The 14,614-nt window shown below is 49.2% G+C and overlaps 1 protein-coding gene across 1 annotated transcript in view; it reads left to right on the top strand.

Annotated features, from left to right (window-relative positions):
- Nucleotides 1-14,614, top strand: part of LOC119957311 (semaphorin-4C-like) — a 78,755-nt gene that overhangs the window by 45,312 nt on the left and 18,829 nt on the right. The window contains 4 exon segments of the mRNA XM_038785173.1: nucleotides 2,687-2,749; nucleotides 4,213-4,311; nucleotides 5,840-5,936; nucleotides 8,289-8,405. Of these exon segments, the coding sequence (XP_038641101.1) occupies nucleotides 2,687-2,749; nucleotides 4,213-4,311; nucleotides 5,840-5,936; nucleotides 8,289-8,405 (376 nt within the window).

The following is a 14,614-nucleotide window of genomic DNA, read 5'->3' as shown; positions in this document are numbered from 1 at the left end:
TTGAAGGTCCGGGAGTTGGAGGAGAAATGAGAATTTTTCCTGAATGCGAACAACTGTTCTGATTTACAATGTGATGAAAGAGCGGTGGGGGCAGACACGTTTTCAGAAGGGATGTGGGAATTTACACAAAAGAGATAAAAATCTGGGGCACTTGGTGGCATGAGATGACAGCTGCAATCAGTTGGATAGACCTCGCAAAGGGCTGGCATGAGTGCAGTGTGCTGAATGGACTTCTTCTGTGCAGTGAAGTGCCTGGTTTCCAATTGGCGTTATTACAGCACCGGGAGGGGGGGGGGGGGGGGGGGGGGGGGGAGAGGGGGGGGGGGGGGGGGGGGGGGGGGGGGGAGAGGAGGGGGGTCCTTGTCGGTTCAGCATTTTACACCAAGCTGTGTGGCAGCTTTCTCAAGAAGGCTCAGAGTGAGGCAATGGCTTTTAATGAGCGCCCGCACCTTCTCTCTCTCTCTTTCTCTCTCTCTCTCTCTCTCTCTCTCTCTCTCTCTCTCTCTCTCTCTCTCTCTCTCTCTCTCTCTCTCTCTCTTCTCTCCCCCCCCCCCTCCCCTGCATCGCCCCTCCCAGGACACGTACCAGGTCCCTGAGAGGTAACGAGAGTTTTTATTCCAGTAATCTCAGTGCAGCCTGCAGAATATAACAAGGTGATGTAACCTTGCATGTTTACCTGCCACAACAGAGAGACACAACATTGCTGTCAGGGGAAGAAAGGATAGTTAGTTTTAAATTACAGCTAAAGTCAGCTTCTCCATTCCCGCTGCTCGTTTGCTGTTTTATAAATATCTCCTTAATTACAATGTTTAATTTTAGTGACATTGGCTCGAATTCAAGGGCACCTTTTTGGATGAATGGTACTGCTCTGCTCGCTAACAAATGGAATTTGAGTTCTATTTGCCCGTCTATTCTGCCCCCTGAACCCTGAGTGTGAGCGTGCTGGGGTCTGAGCGCGCGCGGAGGTACGGGCATGCAGTGTATTCATTCCAGAATCTTTTGCTCTGGGATATGAATGTGTTTGTATAAACATATGAGTGCCTCAGTTAGCACGCTTCAGTCTCACAATTCAGTAAGCAGGATGAGGCCACCAGGTGAGAATGGTTCAGCCACTTTCTCTCACAATAGGTCAACAGCCCTCGTCTGATTCTGACAGCTCAAATAATTTTTGGAGAATCATGCAACATGTTACACAAGACACATCTCCCCGCATCGACATGACCAGGGTAAAATAATTCCGAGCTGAACTCCAGCTTGTTTACGCTGAAATGTCATTCCAGCGTGAAGTTATTTTAACATTTGCACCTTGTTTCAATCTTTGTGTGAGTGCACATTGCCGTAAAACATCCACGTTTGAATTCATTCATCTTCCCAAATGCTTCCTTTGAAAGGACAGAAAATAAAGGCGAATTGGATCAAGTCTGATCACAAACTGATTCTCCTCTGATTAGTTGGTTTGCTGTCCCTTATCATTCAAGCTGAAAGAAGACATTTGCTGTGCCTGCACTTTGTCTCGTGGTGAGGCCAGGAAGGCTTCCAGGTCACGTGAACAGGATGTGCTCTGTTATCCAAGACTGAGTTCCGTTTAATTCCCACCCATTTCGGATCCATTCTGGTCGAGTCCTAAACTGCTGCCGAGTATGTGAGATTGCATGGTCTCTGATCACTGATTTCGTTAACCGTGGATCACTTTGTGACTTCACAAAGCACAGTTTCCCTGTCCCCCGATGTTCCTATCAAAGAGCAAATGGCAGCTATAAATGATGGAGGGGGGGGGGGTTACGGTAACTGGAAATGGGAGGACGTTGCTGTCCTTTTCTTCCAACTCTTTGGCAACGCCCGAGCAGCGGTACAGAGAGCATGGGCACCTCGGCCAACAAGTCTGCGATTTGTCCACTGCCTTTGTTGAATTCCCACCCAAACCGTGTTGTTTCAAACTCTCTTTGGTTCCTCCCAAGGTTTTGTTTCTTCCTACCGCTGAACTATGGTTCACAATCCAGCCTTCATACTCAGGAGCACAATGTGACTCTATTTTCCTCTGTATCCCATTGTCAATAGCATCGCTGAACCGCAACCCAGAACTGGGCCTCCCATCCTCCTGCTCTCCTGTCCAAATGTCACCAACATTGGTGACACTTTCTGTGGCACCTCTACTTCCAGCAATTGAACGGGATGTTTTGCTACCATATGGATGCGACTGTAAATTGTTGCTGACAATGGGGGCAAGCAGTTTTCAGACTTTAACCATGTCCATTGATGGGAAAATGTCAGTGTGTGCTTGGCAGTGAGGGAGCTGGAAGGACAAGGGGGCAGGCCTCAGTTGGTACGTTTGTTTGCCCCGGCCCACGCACAACCTTAGCAATTCCATTCAAAAGCCAAAAACGCACCAGATCATCATCTGTTAACCGTACATCTGCCAGAGAATCCAAGCCTAATTTATGTGATCCCGCGCTTAATTCAACCCATGTGTGTGCCGTCAAGTGCTTAGTCTGGGGAGGCGCATGTATGAGGGGCGTGGCTGAGGATTGCCCATTGTCAATGAAACTGGACCCCAGATAGTCGCCGTGTTGGGCAGGAAAATGGTGGGTGTGGGACACTGACCGGGTTATTAATGAAACGGCCATTTGCGTGGCTCAGTCAGTTTGATTGTAATTGGTTCTTTTTTGTTTGTTTGTTGTTGAAACAGATTGTTTGGGATGCCCCTGTTGAGAAGAAGATGGAGTGTGTTCAGAAGGGGAAAAATAACCAGGTACATTGAAGCGCCAACTGCAAGATTTATGGAAAGACTGTTTGCTCCACAACAGCGTGCAGCAAACAGATGAGACCGAGGCATGCAAAACGGCAAGCTCTCCTCACCCTGCAGGCACGCAGCACCAGGAGCAGAACATTGCAGCCTGGAATAGTCGGGTTAAGGACACATGATTTTCCTTTGGCCTTCTCATTTGTGCTGGGCAGTTGGCATTCTAAGGGACACGACCCTCAATTTACATTAGAGACGACAGGGTTTACAGCCGACTGGTGCTATGCCTTTATAAACACAGTGCGCCTGAACACTGGCTGCAGACTTCTGCAGCCTGGGCAAAAGCCACAGCGCTGTACAGGACGGCATATTAAACATTGTTCTCTAATCCCCCTCTAAACTGAGGCCCATTGTTGTAGCACGAAACTGGGATTAGACCACTTGCGCTTGGCTGCTCTCCAACCTTAATCTCTTACTCTCTTACTGTCTTCCCCCTCACCCCTTGTCATGACACCCTGGGCTAGTGCGCAGTCAATTCCAGCCCCACTTGACCTGGAGTCATATCACAGGTGAACTTGGATGTTACTTAAAATGCCCGATGTCAGAGCGGTTTGCTGGTGCAGTGGTGAGCACTGCTGCCTCACGGCGCTGAGGATCCAGTTTTGATCCTGGCCTTGGGTCACTGCCCTTGTGGAGTTTTCACATTCTCCCCGTGTCTTTTGTTTTTTATAAATTCAGAGTATCCAATTCTTTTTTTGTCCAATTAAAGGGCAATTTAGCGTGGCCAATCCACCTATCCTGCACCTCTTTGGGTTGCGACGTACGCAGGCACGGGGAGAATGTGCAAACTCCTCACGGGCAGTGACCCGGGGCTGGGATTGAACCCGCCGGATCCTCAGTACCCTGAGGCAGCAGTGCTAACCATTGTGTCGCTGTGCCACCCCATTCTCTCCGTGTCTGCATGGGTCTCACCCCCATAACCCAAAGATGTGCAGGGTAGGTGGATTGGCCACACTAAACTGATCCTTAATTAATTGGAACTCCCAAATTCATTTTTAAAATACCTAAGGTCCTTGGCTGAGCTCAGTAAACTGCAGTCACCAGGTTTGTAACTAACACAAGTAACCTATTATTATGTACTGCATTATAATGAAACTGACAGAAAAATGTAAGTGACGATGTAATACCCCTTTCCCAACCCTCCACCCTTTCTACCTTCCCCACTCTGTATGATGACTGATGAATCAGGTTAATGCTGTATCTCTGTCTTGGCTGAGTACAGAGGGCAGTTCCTGCACTGAGCCAAGATCACTCAGCCTGAGCTCACCTCTGTACCCCACGCACACTGTGTGTAACGGGCAGTCAGCAAAATGGGTGGCACCGTACAGCTTTCAGCCAGTCCGTGCCTGAATCTTGGACTTAGCTTTGTGCAGGGCTGGGAAATAAGCTGTCTGTCTGCTCTCTCCTCACAGACTGACTGCTTCAATTACATTCGTTTCCTGCAGACCTTCAACAGCACTCATCTGTACATCTGCGGAACTTACGCCTTTCAGCCCAGGTGCACGTATATCGTAAGTACCCACGGCATGGTCAGGGTGCTGTCTGCCTTCCGTGCTGCTGTGGGAACCCTGCACTGCCTTTTGGATGACAGTGGCATTGTAAAACATCCTTCCTCCCAATTGGAAGAGAAACGGCATTGGCGTCCTGGCTGTTAATTATCCGCCAGACAAGACGGCTGAAACTGATTATCTGGTCATCATGATCACGTGGCTGTTGGGCAGAGAGCCTTTGGTTGCCTGGTATGGGGCATCATCACGTGGCTGTTGGGCAGAGAGCCTTTGGTTGCCTGGTATGGGGCATCATCACGTGGCTGTTGGGCAGAGAGCCTTTGATTGCCTGGTATGGGGCATCATCACGTGGCTGTTGGGCAGAGAGCCTTTGGTTGCCTGGTATGGGGCATCATCACGTGGCTGTTGGGCAGAGAGCCTTTGGTTGCCTGGTATGGGGCATCATCACGTGGCTGTTGGGCAGAGAGCCTTTGGTTGCCTGGTATGGGGCATCATCATGTGGCTGTTGGGCAGAGAGCCTTTGGTTGCCTGGTATGGGGCATCATTAGGTCACATAAGGGGCCATTGTGACTGAAAGGCGGCCCTTTCATTTTGAGTGGTAGGATCACTGTGGGTGAGGAGTGGGGCGGCAAAATCACACGACCCTACCTGGTAGTCTCAGAGATTGCACATTGTTGTGGAGGTTGTCTGGAGATTAGGCCTTCGCACCCGCCCTAATGTCTTTAACCTTTGATTAATGCCTGCTGTGGCTGGGCTTTGGAGATGTCTTCTGAACGGAGAGAGGCTGTCTGGGGGAGTTTATTACTCCATTCCACTTTTAGTTTGTGTGCCTGGGGGGTGGGGGGAGGAGAATGTGCGTCAGGCGGGGGGAGGTGGGGAGGGGGCGGAGGAATGTATGTCGGATGTGTGTGTGTGGAGAGGAGCGGTTTGTGCATGTATGGAGGATGTGTGTAGGTGGCAGGGAGGTGAAGTAGGTGGCAGGGAGGTGAAGCATGTGTGTTGTGGAGGGTGATTGGCGTTGGTGGATTCCATGTCTGAATGGGCAGTGACAGCTGTCAGATGATTCAAATGATGGAGGAGTTGACACAGTGGGATGGATTGCAATTGAACATGGGGGAGGGGAAGGGTGACACTAACCATTGTGTTCTGAAAATCACCTTTCCTCTGATCGAAAGCTTCACTGGGTGAGGTTTTCATGTCGGGTTTCGGGCCTGTTCGAACGAGCAGTGTTTCCCCCACATCGATGCTGTGTGTACTTTACCTGCACCACGCAATGGCTTCCATAGAGGGAAAGGGTTGAGGTATAATCGTTCCAATTGGGTAAAGAAAAGGCAGGTGAATAAAATTCTGGCATTCATGGCTAATGGAATAAGGTAGAAAAACAGGGAGTACTGTTGGAAGTGTACAGGGCATTTGTGAGACCACATCTGGAGTACAGCCACCATCATATTGAATGGCAGAGCAGGTTCGAGGGGCTGAATTACTGACTCCTGCTCCAATTCTGATAATGATTTTGTTCCTTGTATTGCAGGAGGTGCGTAATTTTACTTTGAACAAAGCGGCCATGGAAGACGGGAAGGGCAAGTGCCCCTATGACCCGGCTAAAAGTCATACCGGTCTGATTGTGGGTGAGTGCCTCGGGGGCCCTTGGTTGCAGAGTCCCTGCTTGTGTTTTCTCGAGTTGTCAAGCTGTGTGGCTCTGTCACTAGGTGTGTTGGAGGGAGGGTTCTAACTGTTGCTCCCTGGTTCGTGGTAGTTAAAAAGCAAAACATGAGGCAGCTGAAGGCAGCACATTGTGAGCCTGGGTGTGGTTCCACACTGCGGGGAGTGAGAGTGGAACATGCAGTGTGATTGTGCCGGGTACTGGGCCTCTTGGTAATGTCTGTGCTTCCAGCTCAACAATGCTGCTCAGTTACATTGAGTGAAACGTTCAGATACAAAAGAAAACATAGTGGGTGGGATTCTCAGCCCCTCCAGCCTGGTTTTCTGGCACAGAATGCCCCCATCGGCAGTGGGATCCTCCATTCCGGCAGCCGGCCAATGCTGTTTCCCATTGTGGCCACCCCTCACCGTCGTCGGGAATGCCGTGGGCAATGCCGAATGCATAGTGCCATTCGCGATGAAACTTGTCACCCAGGGAGTGCCAATGCCTTTAGCACTGGATACCAGATTTGAGGAAATGGTCGTGAAGTGGCCTGGTACCTGAGACAATGGCCTTGACCTGCTTTGCTGCGATGTTGCTTTGCCGAACGCGGGCCAGGAACCAGGGTTGGTGACGTTGAATGGAGAGAATAGTTTGTACGAGCTGGGCAGACATGTTTATGTACCAGTTATCCTGTCTGCCAGCTCCATTTCCACTTGATTACTAGAGTAAACTGATCTGTACAAACAGTGAGTGTGCTTTCCAAACATTGCACTGCCCCCCATCCCCTGACCTCTGACTCCCCATAAACCATCCAAACACACGCCGCTTGCCAACTCAAATACAACTGTCAGCACATCTCAGTCGAGTCCCCACGTGCCTTGGAATATTCATTTCACATAGAATTAGCCATTTCTCCTTCCAAATATCCTTATCCAACAAACTCCATCCCTATCAGGGAGTTGTGCGTGTCTCTGCATTTTCCATAATGCCCAACTCTAAAGGCTGGTTCACAAGCAGCCAGTGTTTCCCTCAGTAATATTTGGATGGGAAATACAGAACAGGAAGTGGGAATGTGAGATGATAATTGTAAATCGAGAGCGAGTGCTCAATTGCTCCATAAACTTCAAACGATTGACCTTGCTGTGACGTCAAAGTCTGCTATGTTTTGAAAGCTCCCAAACCCCCCTCCCCATCATTTCTCCTCCTGGGTCTGAGACTGCTGACTGCTCCAATTCTCCTTTTACTCCCCAGTACTGTCTCCCTTTAGCCCCTCGTCAGGAAGGCTCCAAGGGGACCGGAATCGGAGACGATGATTCTGGTCGAGAGCTGGCACCGGTCGCCTTGGGAGAGGGATCCTTCCCCCCCCGGTCCCAATCTTTCTATAATTCACTGTGCGCCGCCTGGATCAGAAATGTTGGCCGGCTGCCCGGCTGTGTATGGTGTACAGGCTTGATCCAATCCTGCCTTTACCCATTTGCTGTGTGTACACTCTGTCCGGTGGGAATCAGCTGACCCCACTTGGCCGTGGTTCCTCTGATCGGAAGATTGTGTGCGCGGGGGAGGGGGGGGGGCAGAAATCAGCCGGGATTCCCAGTTCTGACTGCTCAAAATTGGCTCTTGTATAAAAAATGCTTGCTGATGAAATGAGGCTTGTTAAAAAAGCTAATAAATCTGAACGTCATGGGAATATGGCACAGTGCATGATGTTTGTGAAGAATAGAAAATGGAGTTGTGTGTGTGTGAAACACAGAGAAAGCGAGTCAGACTGTGGAGGAGGCACACTGGGGCCAATACTTAATCATTTGTTCATCTCGATAAGTGATCGGCAATTCTGGAACCAGTTCTTCATGTGTTAAATTTCCAGCTGGTTCCGAAATGGGGAGGCAGCAGGAATATGAGGGTTGTTCTTCCAGGAGGTGGAAAATCAAATGGAGCGGCATCAAAACCTGACATGTTGGCTTGGAAAGTGACAACAGATGGGCAGTGAAGGGACTGGAGTTGGCAGGAAGAAGCTGTGGAAGGGATTGTTGGGGCAGGGTGTTGGGAAACGACAGCAGATGCACGCTGTACAAGCGACAGCGTGTTTGATACGGACAGAATGGCAAGTGATTGGAATATCGGGAAGGATGCAGCACAGGTTTTACAAGGGCTTCGCCGTGCATTTGGGAATTCTGTGCAGCCCAGAAAAATCCTGAAGGTTAACTGCTCGGAGGTGTTCCCTGCTGCAGGCTGACTCTGAAAAGGTTGGCAATGTGTGGCCACCTGGCAGGCGGGTTTTATTGGCCAGTGTCAGCAGAACCCGGGACGTTTATGCTCCTGCGCTTTGTCTTTTCAGATGGGGAATTATATTCTGCAACTCTGAACAACTTCCTTGGCACCGAGCCAGTTATCTTGCGGAATCTGGGACATCACTACTCGATGAAGACAGAATATCTTGCTTCCTGGCTCAATGGTGAGGTCTTTAATTGACTTGCATTCCTTGCATTATTAACTTGCTCATAATAATAATAATCTTTATTCGTGTCACAAATAGGCTTACATTAACACTGCAATGATGTTACCGTGAAAAGCCCCTAGTCGCCACACTCCAGCGTCTGTTCGGGTCGAATGAGGGAGAATTCAGAATGTCCAATTCACCTAACAGCTCGTCTTTTTGGGACTTGTGGGAGGAAACCGGAGCACCCGGAGGAAACCCACGCAGACACGGAGAGAATGTGCAGACCCCGCACAGACAGTGACCCAAGCGGCAATTGAACCTGGGAGCCTGGAGCTGTGAAGCCACAGTGCTACCGTGCCGCCCATATATGGACAGTGGGAATGCTGGGAAATAAAATACTGCAGGCACCCAATGTTCGCATCAGGCCAGGTGCAGCACAGATTAGATGTAGTGAAATTTTTTCGACACTGTCCCCACCAATACTCCCAGAACAGGTACAGCATAGGGTTAGATACAGAGTAAAATGCACTTTACACTGTCCCCATAAAACACTCGCAGGACTAGTACAGCAAGGGGTTAGACACGAGATTAAAAGTCCCTCGACACCAGTGGTTCCCCAATATTTCAGCTACTTCAATGGGATAAACAATTCCACAGCGCGAACACTTAGACTCTAGTGGAGTCTCTCCTCTAGTGCAGGACACTCTCCTCACGAAAATCCTGCTATTTGCAACTGGTTCTTCTTGCTAACGCCTCGTACTTACATCTCACGATCCTCCGAAATCTGCTCAAAGACCCTCTCCGAAATCTCCTCAAAGACCCTCTCCGAAATCTGCTCAAAGACCCTCTCCGAAATCTGCTCAAAGACCCTCTCCGAAATCTGCTCAAAGACCCTCTCCGAAATCTGCTCAAAGACCCTCTGCGAAATCTGCTCAAAGACCCTCTCTGAGATCTGCTCAAAGACCCTCTCTGAGATCTGCTCAAAGACCCTCTCTGAGATCTGCTCAAAGACCCTCTCTGAGATCTGCTCAAAGACCCTCTCTGAGATCTGCTCAAAGACCCTCTCTGAAATCTGCTCAAAGACCCTCTCTGAGATCTGCTCAAAGACCCTCTCTGAGATCTGCTCAAAGACCCTCTCTGAGATCTGCTCAAAGACCCTCTCTGAGATCTGCTCAAAGACCCTCTCTGAGATCTGCTCAAAGACCCTCTCTGAGATCTGCTCAAAGACCCTCTCTGAGATCTGCTCAAAGACCCTCTCTGAGATCTGCTCAAAGACCCTCTCTGAGATCTGCTCAAAGACCCTCTCTGAGATCTGCTCAAAGACCCTCTCTGAGATCTGCTCAAAGACCCTCTCTGAGATCTGCTCAAAGACCCTCTCTGAGATCTGCTCAAAGACCCTCTCTGAGATCTGCTCAAAGACCCTCTCTGAGATCTGCTCAAAGACCCTCTCTGAGATCTGCTCAAAGACCCTCTCTGAGATCTGCTCAAAGACCCTCTCTGAGATCTGCTCAAAGACCCTCTCTGAGATCTGCTCAAAGACCCTCTCTTGAGATCTGCTCAAAGACCCTCATGATAAATTGATAAATTGCCCTTCATGACCAAAAAGGGTAGGAGGGGTTATTGGGTTATGGGGATAGGGTGGGTGAGAGCTTAAAATAGGTTGGTGCAGACTCAATGGGCCGAATGGCCTCCTTCTTCACTGTATGTTCTGTGTTCTATGTACTGACCCACTCGCCTCTCTGGAGTCTGTAAACTCTTGCAGCAGTGTGTTTGGGTGAATCATTCGTGTTGGAATGAGTAATCAGCACAAGTAATAATAGGATTCCCAATGTTTTTTCAGGGTAGGGCACAGGGAAATGTTAATTATGTTCATCTAAACCTGGAACAAATGCAAGGAATGGTTTCAACCCTCATGGAGGGATTTGTGGGGATCCAGTATATTGCTAAAAGGAAAACCCGGAGTGAACCGGTTGCCAGCCCAGTTTCTGAGTGTATTGATTTAGTGCCCTTCCCAACCTGGAGTTCCTGCAGATTCTGTCCTGCTGCATTCAGTTGTCCAATAACATTGAAAAGGCCTGTCACCCCCAGGCCAGCAGTGAAACATTACTCCTCTCCATGGGGATGGGATAAATGGGAACTTTGTCACTTTGTATCTCTGCGGAGCCTGCATGTTCTCCCCGTGTCTGCGTGGGTTTCCTCCGGGTGCTCCGGTTTCCTGCCACAGTCTAAAGATGTGTAGGTTAGGTGGATTGGCCATGATAAATTACCCTTGGTGTCCAGAACGGTTGGGTGAGGTTGTGGGGATAGAGTGATGATGTGGGCTTGGATAGGATGCTCTTTCCAAGGGCTGGTGCAGACTCAATGGGCCGAATGGCCTCCTTCTGTACTGTAAATTCTAAGATTCTTGTGCAGCAACCATTCTACTCCACACACCTGACACATGACTGTCTTGTGAACAGAACCCATTTTGGCTGAAACTAAGATTTTGTTTGACTTTTTCATGACCTGGAGCACCTTTTGTTGATTTTGAAATTTGAAACTTGTCAATTGAGTGGAATTGGGGGAAGCACAGATGGGAAGGAAGGATTTGGTTGGGATTCTCCGTCTGTTTACGGTCTTCTCCGATTTCACTGTAGTGAATGCTCACTAGCAGCAGGAGCTGGGTAGACTCGCAACGGAGAATCCCTGTTAGGACATAATTGAGATAGACTTGAAACAGAAGATCATTGCCAGATTTTCTGTTGTTGAAATGCCCAACAGATTAATAATCATTTTTTGGGTTGACAGCCTTACCTTTATTTCAATGCTTCTGACTGTGGAAATATTTGGTCACCAAAGCAACAATGTGCTGATGTCAGTGGCTCGAATGAAACACAGGAAACCTCCTGGTGTTGGTGTTTACAGTCTGATCTCCTATGTGAAGTATATTTACCGTGTGTTACACACCACTCCTCGCAGAGGTCTCGCCCTTTGCAGCATGCCTCCCTCTCGGTGAAGTCACATTTTCTACATGGCCCATTCCCCTCGCTGAAGACATGGCTTGTAGACTGCACCTCTGACTCTCTGACATGTTGGAATGTCGAGTGTCTTATGCGTGGGAGGTGGGGGGGGGGGGGGTGGTTATGGGGGAAGGTGTGGTTTGTCGAGGAGGGTACGTGTGTGTGTGTGGGGGGGGGGTGAGTGTGTGTGTGTGTTCACGCGCACGTGCGTGTATGTGTGAGGGTGAGTGTCTGGGGGGATGAGAGTGTGGGGGAGTGTCGAGTGTGAGGGGGGTGTGGTTTGTCGAGGAGGGTACGTGTGTGTGTGTGGGGGGGGGTGTGAGTGTGTGTGTGTGTTCGCGCGCACGTGTGTGTGTTCGCGCGCACGTCTGTGTGTTCGCGCGCACGTGTGTGTGTGAGGGAGAGTGTGGGGGGGGTGTCGAGTGTGAGGGGGGCCGTGTGGGCTGTATGTGGGAGCAGGTGTGGGGGTATGTATGTGGGGGGTGGTGTTGGGGTGTGTGTGTGTGAGTTGGTGGGGGGGAGCTGTGGTGTATATAAATTTCCCTCCACACTGTCTCCATCAAGCATTCCCGGGGTAGGTACGTGGTCAGATACAAAGTAAAGCTCACTCTACACCGTCCCTCTGAAACACTCCTCTGATAGGTTCAGCACAGGGTTGGATAGAGTGTGACAGATGCTGATGAGAGCTGAATTCAGATTCCTCATTATGGCCACAGAATTGCCAGACCATAGATTACTGGAAAGTGTGCAATTTTCCTCCCTGCCTGATAACCTGAGACAGCTTTTCACCCCCTCTCCAATCACGTCTCCAGCATTGGTCCCATTATTTCCTGCTATCAGAGCACTTTATTGGAACTCATTCCTCTTCTGCTTCATTCTGTGCTGCAAGAGCCTTCACCTGTGTCCTGGATTGAAGCAGCAAATTCCCGTTAATATTGCAGCAGAACAAGATCTGCTGCTTCGAGCTGAAGCCCTTCCCTACTCTCATTTGATTTAAACCTCCTCCTCCTCGCAGCTCGCCTATCCCAGCAGAAATACAGGAACCAGGGAAAAGGCGGCAAAAAATAAAGTCGGACCCACGGACCCCTGTCCTGGCAGCATCCCATTCCCCGTCACAGTGCAGAAACACAAGAAAAGCTGCAATTGTCAAGGAACTTGAAATGGGGGGGGGCCAAATGCCTGGTGCTGGGATTCAGTCCTGTGTGGGAAGTGCGATTGATGTTAAGGGCCAGGAGCAGTGCTCTATTGCATTATGCTTGGCTTACACATGAAGCCTGATTATTTGGACATGACGGCAGTCTCGGTGGAAGCTAAACCCAGCAGCAGTTGGTGATTTGAGTCGGTACTGCAGATGCACCGACAACCATCAGGTCCCTCTACCGCATCCTAAAAGGCAATAAGCTTTTAAATGAGTGTGCCCTGATCATCTCAATCTGCCAGCTGGTGTGATCTCTCAAAAGCAGGCCACGTGCCAGCATTTGAAACAAGTGGGAGACTGTTTGCTCCGGGCGGCAGTAACACGAGCAGGGACTGGCAGGCAGCTTACTGTTCTTGGCCCTCCATTGTGACAAGTGAGGATTGTAAGTGACAGGCCGGGCTGCTTTCTGAAGAGGCAGCACACCATTGTGGGGCAGCTGGCTCAGCCTCTGGAGCAAGTAAACAGCCTGATGGGCCAAATGGATAAATCAGACAACTCCTTTTTAAGGAATTGGCTCTCCTTTCCCTACCTTTTCACACAACGACCGCACCCTGTCAATCATCTTCTTTCTCATCTGCTTCTGAAAGTGACACCACTTGGTGGCCATCAGCTTCAGCATCCCATTCGAAAAGTCACCCAGGGGGTTCGCATGCAGAAATCTTTGAACGTGGAAGGACAGGTTGACGTGGCTGTCTTATTTGTAAACAGAAGGCACTCGGGATCCTGGGCTTTCTGTCTAGAGGCCGAGTGCAAAAAGGCATGGAAATTATGCTGAGTGATTATAAATGGCTGGCTGGCCCCCAGCTGGAGAACTGTGTCCAATTCTGGGCACAGCACTTCAGAGAAGGATGTCAAGGCCTCAGACAAGGTGCAGAAGAGATTTACTCGAATAGTTCTCGGGATCATGTTACATGAAAAGGCTGGGGAGGCTGGGAGTGTTATCCTTCAAGCAGAGAAGGTTGTGAAACAATTTGTCAGAGGTGCTCGGAATTGTGAAGAGCTTTGATACGGGTATATGAGGTAAAAGAGTTTCACCGGTGTTACGGTGCCTACTTATCTTGCAACAGTGGCTAAGAGACTGGACCAGATGCCATAACCTTTTAAAAGTTTTAATGCGGTGTGGAAAGATCGATTTGTTCCAGGAGTGATGACATAAGATATAGAGAGCGTGGACAATGAAAGAAAAGAAAACCATATTTAAACTTTTACTTCAGCTCTAACAAGCAGATTGCATGCAGTTTCTTCACCTAACCACACTAGTTTCCATTAAACATCACTTCAAATAACCGTGCCGCTTAGAGATAGTAATAAGTCTTACAACACCAGGTTAAAGTCCAACAGGTTTGTTTCAAGCACGAGCTTTCGGAGAACTGCCCATTCCTCAGGTGAATGAGCAGTGCTCCGACTTTAACCTGGTTGGACTTTAACCTGGTGTTGTAAGACTTATTACTGTGCTCACCCCAGTCCAACGCCGGCATCTCCACATCATGGCTTAGAGATAGGCCATGGCAATACTTGATAAAAGCAAATTACTGCGGACGCTGGAATCTGAAACCAAAGAGAAAATGCTAGAAAATCTCAGCAGGTCTGGCAGCATCTGTAGGGAGAGAAAAGAGCTAATGTTTCGAGACCAATGACTCTTTATCAAAGCTTATATAATACTTGTATAATACTTGTATTTATGAAACACTTTTTGGTTTGTTCGGGACATTTATTTGTTCAGAATCTTTTTCCAAAGCCTGCCTCGGTGGCAAATGTCATGACATCTCTGTTCAATTTCCACAGCCTTCTACCTGTAACTGTTCAGAACAGCATAGTTTCTCCCTCTCCTCCTTTAAGCTGCGCTCACCCTCTCAAACAAAGGTTCTCCCCTGAGGTGGCCAGCCTTCGGTCCATTATCGTTACCCTGGCTGTCTGATTTCCCACTCCTGTTTCCACAAAAGAAGAGGTTTGCCATTCTTATTCAACTAACCTTCCATTGACAAACAACTCGGTCACCAGACTCTGTGATGGGCTAATGGCTGGTC

Source organism: Scyliorhinus canicula, chromosome 26 (assembly GCF_902713615.1).
Source record: "Scyliorhinus canicula chromosome 26, sScyCan1.1, whole genome shotgun sequence".
NCBI classification, from domain to species: Eukaryota; Metazoa; Chordata; class Chondrichthyes; order Carcharhiniformes; family Scyliorhinidae; genus Scyliorhinus; species Scyliorhinus canicula.
This window is presented reverse-complemented; position numbering and strand designations above follow the sequence as displayed.